Source organism: Vipera berus, assembly GCF_964194415.1.
Source record: "Vipera berus genome assembly, chromosome: 1".
Taxonomy (NCBI): Eukaryota; Metazoa; Chordata; class Lepidosauria; order Squamata; family Viperidae; genus Vipera; species Vipera berus.
Window position 1 is genome coordinate 319,895,446 of NC_138202.1, and position 18,328 is coordinate 319,913,773.

Consider the following 18,328-nt stretch of genomic DNA (forward strand, 5'->3'; position numbering starts at 1 on the left):
GAGGCAAACTCAAAGTAGTTTTATTAGGAACTCTGAGAAAGCTATTACTAGCTTATTTTGAATGCAGAAACTTCCAGTAAGCACAGATGCTCTATCCCAGGGGTCGGCAACCTCGGCTCTTTTATGACTCGTGGACTTCAACTCCCAGAATTCCTGAGCCAGCATAGCTGGCTCAGGAATTCTGGGAGTTGAAGTCCACGAGTCATAAAAGAGCCGAGGTTGCCGACCCCTGCTCTATCCTATAGATGCTCACCGATGGGGATACATCTTCATCATATTTCTTCAACTGGTTCATGAATTCCAAATGTTTCTTTTCTTCTTCAAGCTGTGCCACAGTTTGCTCACTGCGCTGCAACTTCTGCTGAGTGTTTGCTAGTTCATCTCGTAGCCACTGGTTCTCCTGGCATAGCCTGCGTACCTGGGCCCGCAATTTCTGCTTTTCGGATTCCACAGCATTCAAGTGGTTTGACAGTGCCATCATGACCTGGTTCAAGAGAAAAAAGGTGAAATATCTTTCTTGAGGAAAAGAAAACATACATATCACCAAACAGAATTCCAAGACTTGTAGGAAAAATAGTGAGAGTATTTCTTATGGCCTTGGAACAGGGCAAAAGTAAAATTGTACAAAGAATTGGTTTTTAAACACTGCAAAATAATGTGTTTGGACCATAACCCAATGTTGTGTAACATAAACTATCTTAGATGCCTGTTCCATTTTACTTTTTTTTTGTTTGGAAAAAGAGAAGAACAATGTTGCCAGAAAGGAGGAAAAGGAACAACAAATATAATTGGATACTTCATCTCATTCTTATCAGCTTTGTATATACAAGTTTCAATTCTATCCATACACCTATTCAGTTTCAATCCCATCCATCCAATCATAAAACTACAAACCAGCATTCAGAAAATACAGTACTTACCAATGTGTTCTGTGCCTGGTAGGTTGACTATTCTGCACTTCATAAACAAAAGGTATGGAAATAACCATGTTTACTTAGTACGCATGCCTGTTCTAGACAGTATGTTTGAATCCCTATGTTTGATTGTCTGTATTTGGTTGCTTTTTTGATTCATGTACAAACTGTAGCTCACCTGAGCTTCTCCAAGTCCCAGCTCAATCATCTCCACTGACTTGCGCAGTAGGTTGGCTTTCTCATGTACTAAGTTGGCTTCTTCATCCTTCTTCAGACATTTGATAGTCTCCAGTAGGCTGTGCAAGATTGAGTTATGCTCATTTTTAAGGGCCTCTAGCCCTTGCATCACCAGCTTGGTGTTGGAGATAATCTCTTCTTGGCTTAGTTTGTCCATTTTCTCCTCCCTGGGGTACACCATAGTGGACATAATCTTTCAGTATTACCTCCATTTAGGAAAAACAACAACAAAGGGATTAGTAAAGACCACAGGTTACCTAGACAATAGATTCTGAAAGATGAAACCAACAAAGTGGTATTATGAATAAAGATCTTATTTCCATTTAATCTTTTCATTTGAAAAGTGGAAAGAAGGGAAATTCCTACCATACCTGAAGACTGCACTTCCTTGTAAAAATGGCAATATGGTGCACAGCATGTTACTGGGAAGAGCAGATGGAGGTAAAGATGGCAGTTACATCAAAACTGACATTCTCTCACCGCCCCCATAACCCCAGGAATCCAGAAGGCTGATTTAACTGTCATTTAAAAACATAGGAGAAACTATAAGGAATTAGACTTTCTTCCCAATGATTAGAGATCCAGAATGAACAAACAGGAATGAATGTTTCCAGTAAAGTAACAGAAAGTACAGGAAATATTTTTCTGTTTGCAATCTCTACATTAGAGAAATTTTCTGAGGTTAAGTAAACAGAAGTACAATTTAGAGAAGAAAAGGGAGAAAGAGTAGTAGTAGTAGTAGTAGTAGTGGTGGTGGTGGTCTTGATCCTTATACCACAGCCAAAAAGAAGCAGGAATATTATTCACTGAAGAGGGAGAGATTTGGAAGTAAAGGTTTAGTGTTAGGATTTATGATAGTTAATTGTTCAACATGCTTAAAAATAAAATGACCCTACTTCCAATTTAGACTCTGTCATTAGCATGCATCTTTATGAACATCATTGAAAAACATAATTGCTATTACTACAAAATAAAGGGTTTTTAAAAATTATTATCCACGTGAGAGCATATTTAACTCTATTTATATATACCTGAAATCTAATGCAGGCTGAAAGAAGAGTGGCGCAAGGAAAACAAGCCGGAAGCATACCATTCAACAAATAAAAGCTGGTAAACTTTCACAACCACGCAATACAACATATGAATTTTATCTAGCTGTGCAAATAAAGTTTGCAAATGAAGATTCAAAGGAGAGGATTATAGACACTGCAGTGTTGTGGGAAAGTGTTGCTCAGTCTCACCAAGCCTTCTATTCGTTGTTACTCAAATCACAAACAAATCAGATTTCTTTTCCTCTGCCAAGCCAAGCCATTGCCTGGTTCAGTGAAAAACCACATAACAACTATCCAGGTCAAACTATCCAGGCTGACTGATTCATCTACACCTCAAAGAAAAAGACCACTCCAACACAACAAAGCACCTACATGGAACTTACCTCATAAAAGCGGTTGGAGCAGTCTGTCCCGTTGCTGCAGATACAAAGGGGACAACTTGGGCCACATGACCTGTTGGCAGCAAGCCAAGCTTATAACTGGAGGCAGCCGGACCAGTAAGGGAGAGAAAAGGAGAAGAAAGAGGAAGATATCAGCAGATCTGCCTTTGTTCTCCGGTAGTCCCACCTCTGTGTATTCTGGGTTCTTTGCTAGGCAACAGCCACCGCCCCCTCGCGGGAGGGACCAACAGAAAATCCCCCTCAACAACAACAAACCCAACCCACTATAAGGATAACTGGAGCCCCCTTAGCACAGTTGCCGGCTGCTCAGAAGAGGGCCAGAGCAATTCTATAAGGAAGTGGATGGGAGGTGCTCTGGGTATTTTTTTTTCCCCCAAGAAGAAGAAAGAAGCAAGCGTATTTCTCTGTGTGTCTGCTCATGAAAATCAACCTGCACGACATTGTGAGGAAAGAAAAGAAAATCCTCTTCTTTGGTGAAAGAGGAATACTGATGGGATTCATACAACCAACCAAAGTACGTTAAAATGTAATTAAAAACTACAGCAAGCACGTTAAGGTTTCGTATGATTCATTTGTTTAGAAACAGCTTGTTATAGGAACACAGTAACCATAATTTGTTAGCCTGGTGGTTCCAGGTTCAGAGTGCTGCATTTACACAGCCAATGGATGCTACTGTAAGTTCTCTGGGAATCGTCCATATACCACACAGAGCAACATTCAAATTAACAGCTGAATTTGTTATTTTAGAACAGTGACACACAATCTTAGTTTGGCTACTGTGGATAGATTTGCATTTTGAGGATATGGCACTTTTCTAAATTAGCTGTCATTGGACTGATGGGGGAGGGATTTGTGCATTCCCAAAATGCATAGCAGAGTGGTCATGGATAATCCACAAAAATACATCTGCCAGAAGGCAAACTGCTGAGGTTTTACTTCTCAATATCCCATTTGGCTGCTCTTCCTGCAAAATGCTTTTTAACACCCCAGCTTACTTTATATTTCTTTTTCAGAATCAAACACATCACTGGATGTTACTCACCCACCATGTTTATTTTCCAAGAATACTTAAGGGAGCCTATATGCAGCCTAGTCTTGGAACTGAAAATTATGCTGGGTGTTGTTTTGTGATGACCTTTAGAAGCTGACTACCTCTACAATAAATCAGAAATTCTGAACAAGGTAGGCAAAGCATGGCTTCTAGAAACCTCTCCAATCCTTTAAGACAAGCTCTGTCTATTCTGGGCCACATTATGTTTAAGAATGAAGCAGTCAAAGCTTTGCATGCTGCTGCAAAAATGCCTCTTCCATAGGGATGCTTTGGGGATTTTTTTTCAGATTTTTTTTTCTCCTCAGACTCTGATTGGCTCCAGCTTAATTTCAAACTCGAACTTTCTTTTGCTGCTTTCTCCTGTCACACCAGATGTGGTCCCATTCTGTCCATGTTTGAGAGTTTCCTGCTGATGAGCAGCCAGATGGGCAGAGGCCTGACACCCTTTGCATAACTTATTTTCATTGTTCCATTTGGATAGGAAACAGTAAAAAAATAAAAGTACAAATGTTTGGTCTAATTCCAATCCATGGGCACTATATTTCCATTTGTTATTCTAAAAAAATAAGAAATCAGCCATTGTACAATTTTCTCTTCTACCTAGCATTTCTTGGGAGGCTCCTAAAAGCAAGCTGAAACTATTCTAGTAGAACCTCATATGAATGTCTCCAAAATGTCTGCAACCTGTGCTTACATTTTGCTTTAAATACTATACACAGACATCAACATGTCCACTTTTTCTACTTCCCCTCCTAACACTTATTTACCATCAGTTCTCATAAGATCTGGTAATCTGGAAAAGTTTCCATTTTTTGTAACTTTTGGATCTGCCTTAGAAAAGGCAATAAAAGTGTCTGGAGCAAGCAACTTTGCAAAAGAAGGTAGGATGATCACAAAATGATAGGAAAAAAACCTGAATGCTGCAAAATGAAGATATACAAAAGAAGAAGGGGCGTTGTCTTACCTGAACACCTTTTCTCAGCATGATAGATGGAGAATCCACGAATGGGTTAACTCTGTCTTCCTGCCCAATCAGACTAAGTCAGTCAAACTTGCCACGCCTCTCCTGGGCCAGGACACCTCCCAGTCATGACGAAGGTGAAGCAAATGACGACAGTCCGACGTGTTGGCTCCCATACCCTTGACACAGGACCTGACGGACACTAAGGGGCGGGTGTGGATTCTCCATCATCATGCTGAGAAAAGGCGTTCAGGTAAGACAACGCCCCTTCTCCAGCATGATAGATGGAGAATCCACAAATGGGACATACCAAAGCTGCCCTGTCAATATGAGAGGGAATCAGTCTGGGCCTGTGTCCCACCCTGTGGCACTAGTTGTTGTAGCACTCTCCAGGCAAATGAGCTGTCTGCGGAGGCAAACCTATCCAGTTTATAATGCCTCACGAAAAGGGAAGGCGAGGACCATGTTGCCACCCTACAAATGTCCTCAATGGACGCCTGTGTCGCCCAAGCCGCAGAAGTTGCAGCACTAAGAGTAGAGTGAGCAGTGATACGCCTGGGAACTGACAGGGAATGAGATTGGTATGTCCCTGCAATACAAGCCCTGATCCATCTGCCTATAGTGGAGGCAGAAACCTTCCGGCCCATAGTAGAGGGTTGAAAGGAAACAAAGAGGGCTTCCGACTTGCGAAAAGACACTGTCCGCTTAATATAGTGGCATAAAGCCTTGCGGACGTCCAGAGTGTGCCATTGCCGTTCCAAGCCATGAGATGGATGAGGACAAAAATCCGGCAAAATTGACTTCCTGCGCTCTATGAAACAAGGTATTGACCTTAGGACTAAAGGAGGGATCCAATCGAAGGACCACCCTGTCAGCATGAAAAACAGAGAGCTGCCAATTCAGAAATGCGTCTAGCCGACGTGACGGCTATCAAGAAGGCCACCTTAATTGTCAAGAACTGCAGAGTACAGGTCCTGATGGGTTCAAATGGAGGAAAGGGCCTGCAAGACCCGTGACAAATCCCAAGAGGGATACCGGTGAACCACTGGAGGTTTGGTGTTGGTCGCTCCTTTGAGAAATGAGTGTACCATAGGATGTTGAGCCAATGCCTCTGAATTGCCCCATGTAAATACGGTGGAGAGAACTGCTACTTGTTGGCGGATGGTATTGAGCACCAAACCCTTGTTAAGCCCCTCCAATAAATAGTCCAAGATCTTCAGGGTAGTAATAGCCGAAAGATCTAACTGGTTCTTTGCACACCAACTACAGAAACTCTTCCAAGTGGAATCATAGATGCTGTTTGTTGTAGGCCTGCTCAATTACTCAGAAGAGATGACTCAGCAAGATTCTGGGAGCCAAAATTATGCCTATTCTGGGCACAGACTAAGTCGTGACTGGGAGGTGTCCTGGCCCAGGAGAGGCGTGGCAAGTTTGACTGACTTAGTCTGATTGGGCAGGAAGACAGAGTTAACCCATTTGTGGATTCTCCATCTATCATGCTGGAGAATATAAGATTCTCTTCCTAAATACAAATAATAATAATAAATAATAAATAATAATAATAAATAATAATAATAATAATAATAATAATAATAAGAAGAAGAAGAAGAAGAAAGTTGGAAGAAGAAGAAGAAGAAGAAGAAGAAGAAGAAGAAGAAGAAGAAGAAGAAGAAGAAGAAGAAGAAGAAGAAGAAGAAGAAGAAGAAAGTTGGAAGGGACCTTGGAGGTCATCTAGTCCAACCCCCCCTGCTCAGGCAGGAAACCCTATACCATTTCAGGCAAATGGCTGTCCAGTCTCTTTTTAAAAACTTCCAGTGTTGGAGCATTCACCACTTCTGGAGGCAGGTTGTTCCACTGGTTGTTCCTTAGTTCTAGGTTACTTCTCTCCTTGACTAGTTTCCATCCATTGCTTCTTGTCGTGCTTTCAGGTACTTTGGAGAATAGCTTGACTCCCTCTTCTTTGTGGCAGCCCCTGAGATATTGGAACACTGCTATTATGTCACCCGCACCCTTCTCTTCGTTAAACTACACATACCCAATTCCAGCAACCGTTCCCTATATGTTTTAGCCTCCAGTTCCCCAATCATCTTTGTTGTTCTCTGTACCCTTTCTAGAGTCTTAACATCTTTTTTACATCGTGGTGACCAAAACTGGATGCAGTATTCTAGGTGTGGCCTTGCCAAGGTGTTGTAAAGTGGTATTAGTACTTCACGTGATCTTGATTCTATCCCTGTTAATGCAGCCTAGCACTGTGTTGGCTTTTTTGGCAGCTGCAGCACATTGCTGGCTCATATTGAAGTGATTGTCTACTAGGACTCCAAGGTCCCTCTCACAGTTACTACTATTGAGCAAGGTACCACCTATGCTATACCTGTGCATTTGATTTTTCCTGCCTGTAGAACCTTGCTTTTTTCACCATTGAATTTCATTTTGTTAGATAGTGCCCAGTGTTCGAGTCTGTCCAGATCCTCCTGTATTTTAAGCCTATCTTCTGGAGTATTGGCTACTCCTGCCAGCTTGGTGTTGTCTGCAAATTTGATGAGTTCACCATCTATCCCCTCATCCAAATCGTTAATGAAGATGTTGAAGAGCACTGGGCCCAGAACAGAGCCCTGGGGCACCCCACTACACACTTCCTTCCATGTAGATGCAGTTCCATTGAGGACCACACGCTGAGTACGGCCTGTCAGCCAGCTACAAATCCATCTGGTGGTGATGCTATCTAACCCATATTTTTCTATCTTATCAAGTAGTACGTTGTGATCTACTTTATCAAATGCCTTACTGAAGTCCAAGTAAATTATATCTACAGCATTCCTCTGGTCCACTAATTTTGTCACTTGGTCAAAGAATGCAATAAGATTTGTCTGGCATGATCTGTTTTTGACAAACCCGTGTTGACTTTTAGTGATGACTTTGTTCGCATCAAGGTGTTCGCTGATTTGTTGTTTGATTATCTTTTCCAGAGTCTTCCCAGTTATTGAGGTCAGGCTGATAGGTCTGTAGTTTCCTGGATCTATTTTTTCCCCTTTTTTGAAGATGGGAACTATATCAGCTCTCTTCCAGTCCTCTGGTAGTTCCCCAGTGCTCCAGGATCTTTGAAAAATATAGTTCAGTGGTTCTGAGATCACGTCTGCCAGTTCCTTGAGAACTTTGGGTTGTAATCCATCTGGTCCTGGTGATCTGAACTCGTCTAGGCTGGACAGGTGCTCACTTACCATTTTCTTGCCTATCTTAACTTGCATTTCTATTCTGTTTTTTATGGCACTGGTTTTGGTAGGTTGGACTGTTTTTTCCCTTTGTGTAAAGACAGATGCAAAAAAACAAGTTAAATAGTTCTGCTTTCTACCTGTTGCTTAAAGATCTATCCAAATGTTTGTACAAGTAATAATTTTTCAGAAGCATTTTTTGATATAACTTTCTCTACTATGGGTTTTCCAACAAGTTTGGCATCTCCGATTTAAGGCTGGGTTAAAACAAAAGATAGATAGATAGATAGATAGATAGATAGATAGATAGATAGATAGATAGATAACATTTATTGTCATTTTTTACTGTGGGCACAATGGTACACATTAAAAATGAATTTTTAATTGCTTGGTCTCAAAGTGTACAGATACATAACACAAATTTAAGCATATTATATGCATCATATGTATAGATCTACACTCTTACATATAAGTAACATATAAATATTAATCACTATCTTGAATATATAACAGAAGGAGGAAGGTTTAGAGTTCACAAGGTTAATACTGTATGGAACAAAACTGTGACTGAATCTGAATGTTCTGCTTTGGATACCACAGAGCCTCCTCCCAGAAGGTAACAAGGAAAACAGGTCGTGAAGAGGATGTGTAGTGTCCCAGATAATCTTATGGACCCTGCTCAAGCAACACTTATGTTCTATGTCCTGGATGGAAGGTAGGGAACTGCCAATAATCTTTTCAGCCATCCTCACCACTCTCTGCACTGCCTTCCTGTCTGAAGCAGTATTATATTATATTATATTTATTAGATTTTTATACCGCCCTTCTCCCGAAGGACTCAGGGCGGTGTACAGGGCAATAAATATTAAAATACAAAGTACAAAAGTTAAAAAAACAATTAAATAATTATGCCCAATATATACAATAGTTAAAACCATATTAAAACCCAACCCCCAAACCCAACAGACCAGGCCGGCTTGCTCAAATAGGTTTTTAGATCCCGCCAGAAGGAGCGAAGGTCAGGGGCCATCCGGAGCTCAACCGGCAAGCGGTTCCACAGGTCTGGCGCGCCCACAGAGAACGCCCTCCCCCTGGGGGCCACCAGTCGACATTCTCTGATCGGAGGCACCCTGAGGAGGCCCTCTCTGTGGGAGCGCACTGGACAGAGGGAAGTTGACGCCGGCCGCAGGTGCTGCCGTAGGTAATCCGGACCCATGCCATGTAGGGCTTTGTAGGTCATTACCTACAAAGTGATGTTTCTAAACCAGACTGTGATGCTATATGACAGGATGCTCTCAATTGTCCCCCTGTAGAAAGTGGGAAGGATAGGGGAAGGAAGATGTGCTTTTCTCATGCGACGCAGAAAATGCAGGCACTGCTGTGCCCGCTTCACCAGTGTTTCACTATTGAGTGACCAAGCCAGCCTACTTGTTAACTGCACACCCAGAAATTTGATGTTGGTAACCATTGTTGTGATTCCGTGCCAGCCTGTGATCCCGGCATCTGAGTCCGGGGAATCAGAGGAGAAGGAGGAGGGGCCTGGGGAGCCATCAGAGTCAGAGAGAGGCTTGGATGAGTTACAAGACTTACAAAGTGAGGAAGAACCTGGCCCCTCCACTCATGGTCAAGCTGAAAGCCAGCTGTGCTGGGAGGATGAATCAAACTCGGAGGCAGCATAGCTGAAAGACCAGAGAGGCATGTAAACCTAGATAAGTCACACAAGTAAATCAGAGGGTAGCAATGGGTCAACTCCAGGGGAGAAGGAGAAAGCAGTGAGAAGCCATGCCTTGTAGGCTGCATAACAAAAAGAGAATGTGTGGGCAGGACTGGTTGCTGGAGGCAACAGTTTGCAAAGAACTTGTGTCAAAAGATGATGGTCTGTTTATTTTACCAGTGAGTTATTTCCTGTTTTGGCTCATGCTCTGTTCTGTTTGTTGACAAGGTCTGTAACTTCAATAAAAGGGGTTTATTTATCCACTCTAATGCTAAATTAGGGGTTGCCTTGTGAAGTAACAAGGAGGTACGTAGGCTGGGACAGAACAACCATCTCCACAGGTGAATTATTAATGCACAGAGAAGTGTGGCTGTGCCTGCCTTTTCTGAAATCGACAATGATCTCTTTGGTTTTTCCAGTATTTAAAGCTAGGCTATTTTCCTTACACCAGTTCACCAAAACCTCAACCTCCTTGCAGTAAGCACCCTCATTATCATCATGAATAAGGCCCACTACTCTTGTATCATCTGTGAACTTCACAATATGTTTGGTGGCAAACCTAGCACAACAGTCATGGGTCAACAGAGTGAACAGCAGCAGACTTAGGATGCAGCTCTGAGGAGAATCTGTGCTCAAGAAAATGGTGTTAGAAATTTTTTTTCTAGCTCACACATATTGGGGCCCGTTAGTAAGAAAATCAAGAATCCAGTTGCACAAAGGAGTGTTTAAGCCTAAAAGACCCAGTTTGTCTACTAGATGCTGGGGAATTATCATGATTTAAATCACTAGTAAAAAGGCTTGATTTAAATCAATTCAATTTAAATCATAATTTTTAAAGAGCAACTGTCATCTCTGTCCCGCAGCGGCTCCTCCTCTGACCAGCTGTTGACTCACCGACAGTCCCATTCACTTTAATGGAACACCTGGTAATGCAGCAGTGGCACAAGGTGAGGGACATGGCGGGCAGCAGGTGAGTGGATACCTGCTAACAGGCACTGCCATGATGGATCTGAAATGACAGGTGCTCTTTAAATGTAAGGGGGGGGAAAGAAAGGTGACCACAGTGACTTGAAACAAAGGCAGTAAAGACAGGATAATGATCAGCAATGAGGGCAGTAAATGTCATCCCTGGATATTGCACATTTCCTTTTAGTTTGAAGAATGCTGGACTGAACTTCCAACTAAGCAGTGAGAAAATCCATCAATCATCCAAACATCTAAACTTGAGCCCTTCATGGAATATTAGACCACATAAAATTTCTTAATGGGGCAATAATCATGAAGGAGTCTATGCACTTTGCTAATCTGTCATGCTTGGTTTAGAAGAGATGCTATTACTCCTAGCATATTTAAACTATAGTGCTACTATTGGTTTTATGTGATATTTTAATTATTTTTATCAGTTACGCTGCTAAGTTCCTTGTGGTTCTGTGGGAACATTATTTGCTGTCTTCTAGATATTACAGTAATGTCTTTTTAATTGCAATGGAATCTAGGCCTGTTTCTAGTTATTGTTCTATCTCTGTCTATCATGAGAAGATCTTCCATCTTCTTATAAAGCAAAGTCTTATCTTTCCTTATTTTTCTTGTTAAAATCATAAACTAAAAAAGAAATCCATGAAGCTGCAGCCTCAAATCTGAAGGCATGACAAGACCAAGACACATACATCAGTTTTCCACTGCTCTGACTTTCTGACATAAAAAAACCACAGCTTCAGGTGATATGCAGGGTTCTAATATATTTTGGCCCCAGATGAAATACAGGCACAACTAAAGCTTTAAGAAGTTGAAGGCAGAGATAGACTTTGCTCCATGTAGCGGATAGGTTACTATAACATCCAAGTATAAGGTAGCCTTGTTTGTTGGTTATATGAATTGAGTGGAAACATGAGGCTTTTACTTTACTGCTGGGTAAATATTAACTCTGCCCTCTCATACCAAAGATGGCTTAGTTCCAACCACACCCAACTGCTAATGCATTTTGGCTTTCTCTAGCTACTGCAGGCTGAACTGCAGGAGGTTACATTAAGGGATGTTAAAATTAAAACGTGACCTGATAGCAAAGTAAAAAGGAAAGCTAATGTAGCACATAAATACAAGCTGGTCAAAGCTATCTATACATTACTAAAACCCTCCTATCTATTTGTCATCCTCAATTAATCCAAATAGTGCATCACAACATAAACAATTTTAAATTCAAGTACCTCCAATCTGTTAATTTAAAGAATGTGTACAAATCCAGGACCCAATACTCCCATATAATTGACATTTCCAGGACCTTCACAACAGTTGTATTTAGAAAATTGTGGCTGCTGCAACATTGCTGTGGTTATCCGCAGTCATGTGATTGTGATTTCTGATGCTCCCTGCCAATTTCTAAGAAGCAAAGTCAATGGGAAGCTGGCAAAAAGTGAGAAGTTGCTTCCACTCTGCATTTTTGCTCACCTGATCATAATTTTCTCTGTTTAGGTAAGGAAATATTTCTGAAAGAATGATCCAATGAGTCACTGATTGTTTAGTATTCCTCTAATATCCTGAATCACTAGCCCCCAGAAGTTGTGGGTGCTCCAACACTGGAGGTTTTTAAGAAGAGATTGGACAACCATTTGTCTGAAATTGTATTATAGTGTCTCCTGCTTGAGCATGGAGTTATTTAGAAGACCTCCAAGGTTCCTTTCAACTTTGGTATTCTTTGATTTCTAATAGGACTGTGTCTATGAAAGCATTTTACCATGCATGGTGGACTTCTGAAAAGCAAAAAAGAAAAAAAAGAAAGGAAACAAATACATGTGATAATAGAAAGCATTTAGAAGATATTGAGATAAAACCAGAACTTTTTATAAATATTTATGGATAGTCAATTAGAAAAAGATTATGGAAGATTGGTTTTATATGCGGTAACTGCAGCAAGGCTGCACAAAGATGGAGAAATACCGGTACTGAAATAGCCACAATGGAGGAATGGATTGCAAAAATGGCAGAACTTTGAAAGATGGCAAAGTTGACCTGCCTGGTCAGAGACAAAACTATAATACTTTTATAAAAGACTAGAAACTGGACTTTTTGCTTTGAATGAAAAAAGTGAAATGGTGATTTTTGGATTTGATGATTGAAAAAATATTAAAGGGCTGAAGTGATTATTGCAATGTTAAAGGGAAGACGGAATAATGAGCTTGCTTTTAATTATGTAAAGAAGGATGAAAGTCACTTCAACTATTTGTTCTTTTTTCCCCTTTAACTCGTCTTTTCTGCACCTTCTCTTTTTCATATATATATATATATATATATATATATATATATATATATATATATATATATATATATATATATATATATATATATATATATATATATGCATATGTATTTATTTACTTATTTCGTTGTTTAATTTTAAGCTGTGGACATGAAAGTAAACAAAAGAAATGGAAGAAAAGGAGAGTGTTGGTAGAAAGATTCTTGTATGAATCTTCTATGTGAAAATAAGAGAAAATAAACACTTCATAGAATAAATGAAAAGTGGCTCTGAGTATGTGGAAGTATTTAAACACTGATATAAAGAATTAAGTTACAGAGTGCCAAAGAAGCTTGTGGAATTAGGTTAATGCAAGGTATGAAAAGGAACACTTAAGGACATAATGGTCACAGCTACTATGTAGGATAGACAGAGTGAACTCTTGGCAGGCAAAAGACACAATGAAACCTCTTTAATCTCACAACACATGAACAGACTCAACCAGTCTCAACTGGGAAACTATGAGCATCCTGGACCAAGTCAAATCCAAAAATGCTAGGGAAGTCCTGGAAGCTTGGCAGACAAATCAGCTATTAATAAGACACATAGAAACAAACCAAATTTACACCCCATTCTAAAGAGACAACAAAAAGCTAAGAAAGAAATAAAAGAGACCAGCACATATGTCCTCCAGCAGCCTACACCCACATAAGTACAATTAACACCAGACAAACAATCAAGCATAAAACAAGAACTACCAAGGAGAAAACCACAGTTCATCAATATCGCCAGAGCAAACTACTATATATAAATAGAAAGCAAACTCCACATCAATAGCATTGATTATGTTACATATTCAGGTAAAGAAATGTCTGCAAGCAAACAACCAAGCTCAGAACGAACCAAGAACTCCGTAAGAGAATAATTTCTGGGGGGGAAAAAGAGGATAAAAGAATGATACTGGATGTGTATATTGTGAAAAAAATAGTTGGAAAGAACGTAGGTCAAAAGGGGCAATAAACATTTAAGTCTCCCTATTTTAAAGAAAACATAGGGTGATTCTGATAGATTTTTTTTAAAAAAATTGGAAAGGTAAAAAAGACTTCGTGAGGAGTCAGTCGTCAGCAGAATGAATAGAATTAAAAGTGTTGAAAATAATTGGGATTAAATTGAAAGAAGTAAAAAAGAAATATTTTAGAGATTTGTATGGAAATAAAAGGAATATGTTGCCATGAAATTGAAATAAACCTTTTAACTATTACTATCAAAGAAAAAATCCAATTTTCTTTGCAGCCATTATAAGAACAATGGTAAATTTACCTCTTTAATGACTCATGTTCTTTCAATAATCCTATCTAATTATTAAAACCATAAATTGTAATATCATTTTTTCTGTTTTATGCAAAAAAGTCCGTATGGGTTTCCAGTCAGTAATAATTATCTTTTCTTACAACTGTTTCAACACTAAGCAGGGAACAAAATAAAGAATGTATGATGTTTTTATTTGTATAAGTACAGATTGGGTGAGACCTGGCTCAAAAACAGTAACTGTGAGAGGGACCTTGAAGTCCTAGTGGATGATCACTTGGCTATGAGCCAACAGTGTGTGGCAGCAGCCAAAAAAGCTAATACAATCCTGGGTTGTATAAACAGAGGCACAGAATCAAGATCACGCAAAGTACAGCTTTATATTAGTACAGCTTTATAAAACCCTAGTAAGAGCACGTCTGGAATACTGCAGCCAATTTTGGTCACCATATCACAAAAATGATGTCAAGAGTTTGGAAAAAATTCAGAGAAGAGCAACTAAGATGATCAAAGGCCTGAAGACTAAAACATACAGAGAATGGCTGCGGGACTTGGGTTTGGCTGCTAGTCTAAAGAAAAGAAGAAATAGGGGAGACAAGATAGTAGTATTCCAGTACTTGAGGGGCTGCCACAAAGAAGAGGGGGTCATGTTATTCACCAAAGCAATAGAGGGCAGGACAAGAAACAATGGTTGGAAACTGACCAAAGAGAGAAGCAACCTCGAATTAAGGAGAAACTTCCCGACAGTGAGGACAATTAACCAGTGGAACAGCTTGCCTCCAGAAATTGTGGGCGTTCCATCACTGGAGATTTTTAAGAACCTATACAGCCACTTGTCTGAGATAATATAGGTTCTCCTGTTTGAGCAGGGGGCTGGACTAGAAGACCTCCAAGCTCCCTTCCAGCTCTATTCTATTCTATAATGTGTATATAAAAAAAATCTATAAGAAATGTGGTAACCTTAGAGTTGGGCTGTTTGGGAACACAGATACACATACACTTTTATATGCTGTTTTGTTGGCTGAGATCCCAAATACTATTACTGTAGTCATGTTGGGAGCACTGAAGTGCTTCCGGGTTGAAAGGACTGACCGGTGACATCACCGTTGCCTTGGATATGCCCTGTTGAGGGCTCCTTTCATGTCCCTGTTGCCCACTGAAGCAGAACTCATTTATCTACGATATACTATATTATTAGACAGGGAAAATGCAGTGAATGGTTGTAAATTATACATTTAGTGGCAAAATCCTAGAGCAAATACATGAATTTTTACACTGCAAACAAATGTTCACCAAAGATGGGAAAATGTAGAAATTTTAAGATATGCAAATGTTAGTAGAAAGGATAATGTGTGGTATTCATTCTATTGCAAGAATTGTATTTTTGTCAAAAAGAAAAATGTAAGTGAAAGCTTTGGGTATGCCAGAGGAAATGTAAATGTGGGTTATGATGTGGGAATAGATGTATATGGTAAAACAAGAAAAGATAGGATTAATGGTTTCCGAAAGAACGTGGTTTCATTACAATCCCGAGTAATCATTACAAAATAAATAGTTTGAAGTGTTCATCTAAAAAGAATGAAAGTTGTAAAACAAATATATGAAATAATACTCAATATGTCAAGATAAAGGGTAAAATAAGAAAATAATATTTGGATGTTGATGTGATACTCAAAAAGAAATGTTAAAAGTTAAAGAACAATATCTCTTGCCTTTAATTGTCCTGACTTATTTCTATGCTCTGTATCATGATTTTTCAAACTGTTTTTTGTGGAATCCTAGGAAAAAGCTGGGAGAACTTGATGGGGGTCTGTGAGTGTACGGGCAAAAAAAATGTTCAAACATAACTCATTTTCTATCAATGGAACTTTGTGTAATCAAGTATTTTTTAAACTAACAGGTTCTGCAGCTTAAAAAAGTTTGAAAACTCCTGATCCATATATTGCCTTTAAGGGGAATAGGATGTTTTCTGTACTGTACAGATAAGGAATCCCCACAGCATATGCTCTTGATAGGAACGTGACTTTGTCAAATACTTAAGGTCCCTACATTTTGATGTATCCTGTCTGATTTAATGCCTTGAATGTATGCAAGATCAGATGCAATGATAAATTACAGTATGTCTATTACTCTCAAATTTTGTATACTGTACTAGTACATTGAGCTAGGCTTTCATATGCTAAGTGCCTCAAGTATGTAGCATGGTATAATTCCAGGCCATTTGCACTTTCAAAAGCCCAAATGATGCTCTGGAGAGCTAGAGAGATAACATGTGGAAACATCTGCTCCTCAACCAAGCAACATGGTGCTCCCCATAGAACAAGCATTTGTTTTCCTCCCTTCCCTCTTACAAACTCAGTTGCCATACTGGATGGAAAAAAAGAAATAAGCTTTAAGATGTGAGAACCTCAATGCCCAGAATTCCCCCGCCACGTATGGAACACTCAGATAGCCTAACATTAGAGTAGGCAGGCAATCTGAAGACGTTTTTATGCATGAAAAACCCCCAAGTTCTCTGCTAAATCTTGCCAGACAAGTACAGAAGAGGAGAGACTGCTCCAATAAGTCTGGGAAATCTCTCAAAAGCACAAAGGGAATATTTTGTTTTTATTTATGTTGCCCATTTGCCACACATACCTTATTCATGCTGACCATACAGATCTCCACAAGCTTGGAAATGCCTCTAATCTGCACAGAACAATAGTAGCTCTGTTGTTAGGCAGGAATAGGCACCCATATGCTGTCAGCACCATGTCAACCTGCATCAACAATTCCTAATAAAACATGAGAAATACTACAATCCTTTGGTTGTGAAGTAGTTATACTACTGGGAAAACAGCTGTAATAGTAATCTGAGAAAATGTTATTCAGATAAACAAAGATATGCTCAAGTATGCAATTCAGAAAAATGAAAAGTCAAGACACACCACAAGATTACTGCACAATGATCCATTCACAGCACCCTGCAGCAATTTGCAACCGCCAGTATCACACGAAAGGAGAGCAGTGATTTAGCTGCACTTAGGACCTATACTTATGTACGTCTAATTTAAACTGCCTGTTTCTCCTCCAGGCTAGTTAAATAATAGACCAGAGAAGTTCCAGAGACTCACTATATAAATTCTAAAAGACAAACCAACTGCTGAAGTTTGGCATAGGCACATGAAGTACAAAGAACTAGGAAGAACAGAAATTACCTGGAAGCCACGTCTAATTACATCAGCAGTGGGAGTGGAGTAGGGTGATGCTGCTGAATAAGACTCATGAGGAAATTATCCTACCACCTGCCTATGGATCTGTTACTACCGCAAGGCCATGCTGCTGGTGGATGGCCAGCAGCAGCAAATGGAAATATAACCTAATTAAGTTGTCAATCATACTAGATACAGCAATCTGAACATCTCGAAACACTGCTAGCATTCAGTGAAACAGCTATCAGTCATCCTTTATATAGGCAGCTTTTGGGTTATGACAGGAATTCTCAGATCAAAAGAAATCTATCTAAAGGGAAAACACTGGGGAGACAATTCAATCCATGTGCTTGCCTTGCAAATTAAAGCATTAATCACGCCTCTTGCTCTCCTCTCAAATAAGAATCTTCTGTACAAAGACAATGAGTATAAATTCACTTTTTCCAAATCAGTTAACTATTTAATAGTACGGTACACTGAAACCTTGAGAAAGCAGGAGATTTTCCCACTGGTCCATCCTCCCCCACCCATTTCCTATTGTAAGATCTCTTATTCAATCTCATTTTGTCCTTTCTATAGCAACTCTCCAAAGCTCCTTGGGAAGGTTGACCCTTGAGCTTTTGGAAACATGAATTTATAGCAGTCCAACCGCTTTGTGCTTGTGCACCAACTTAACTAGCAGACTGGTTCCTATAATGAAGCTGGACTTTAAAGAACTTAAACTCCCAAGGCCAGTCTCCTCCAACTTAATGCCTTCTTTATGTGCTGAAGTATGCTGTTTGAGGACTGTACACTGGCATCTACATTATGAAAAGCCGTAGTTTGCTAAAATTCAACCATTTATAATAGGGCAAGGTTCAAATGATACAATAATGTAGTGAAACAAAGACTCTGATGTATAACACTGTCACTTCAGCTGTGTAGATTCAATGGTGATTAAAATTCAGTTTTACTCATTAATGCTATGTGGGTAATGTGGCCAAAGCAGTTACCTGAAACTATCATTATTATTTCCAATATTCATGGTCTTTTTTGCTAGTGAAGTAACAAAACTAAGT

At 39.7% G+C, this 18,328-nt stretch overlaps 1 protein-coding gene across 6 annotated transcripts in view; it reads right to left on the minus strand.

Annotated features, from left to right (window-relative positions):
- The window catches only part of KLC4 (kinesin light chain 4), a 62,379-nt gene that overhangs the window by 32,180 nt on the left and 11,871 nt on the right, over positions 1–18,328 (minus strand). For 4 of the 6 annotated variants that reach the window (XM_081318900.1, XM_081318896.1, XM_081318897.1 and 1 more), the window contains exons 2-4: positions 2,587–2,682; positions 1,093–1,357; positions 254–484 (exon numbers count right to left, since the gene is read on the minus strand). In XM_081318900.1, the coding sequence (XP_081175026.1) occupies positions 254–484; positions 1,093–1,341 (480 nt within the window). In that variant the 5' untranslated portion in view covers positions 1,342–1,357; positions 2,587–2,682. Of the gene's footprint in view, positions 1–253; positions 485–1,092; positions 1,358–2,182; positions 2,550–2,586; positions 2,683–18,328 lie in introns of those variants that run through there. The other 2 variants (XM_081318899.1, XM_081318898.1) reach the window with 2 other exon arrangements.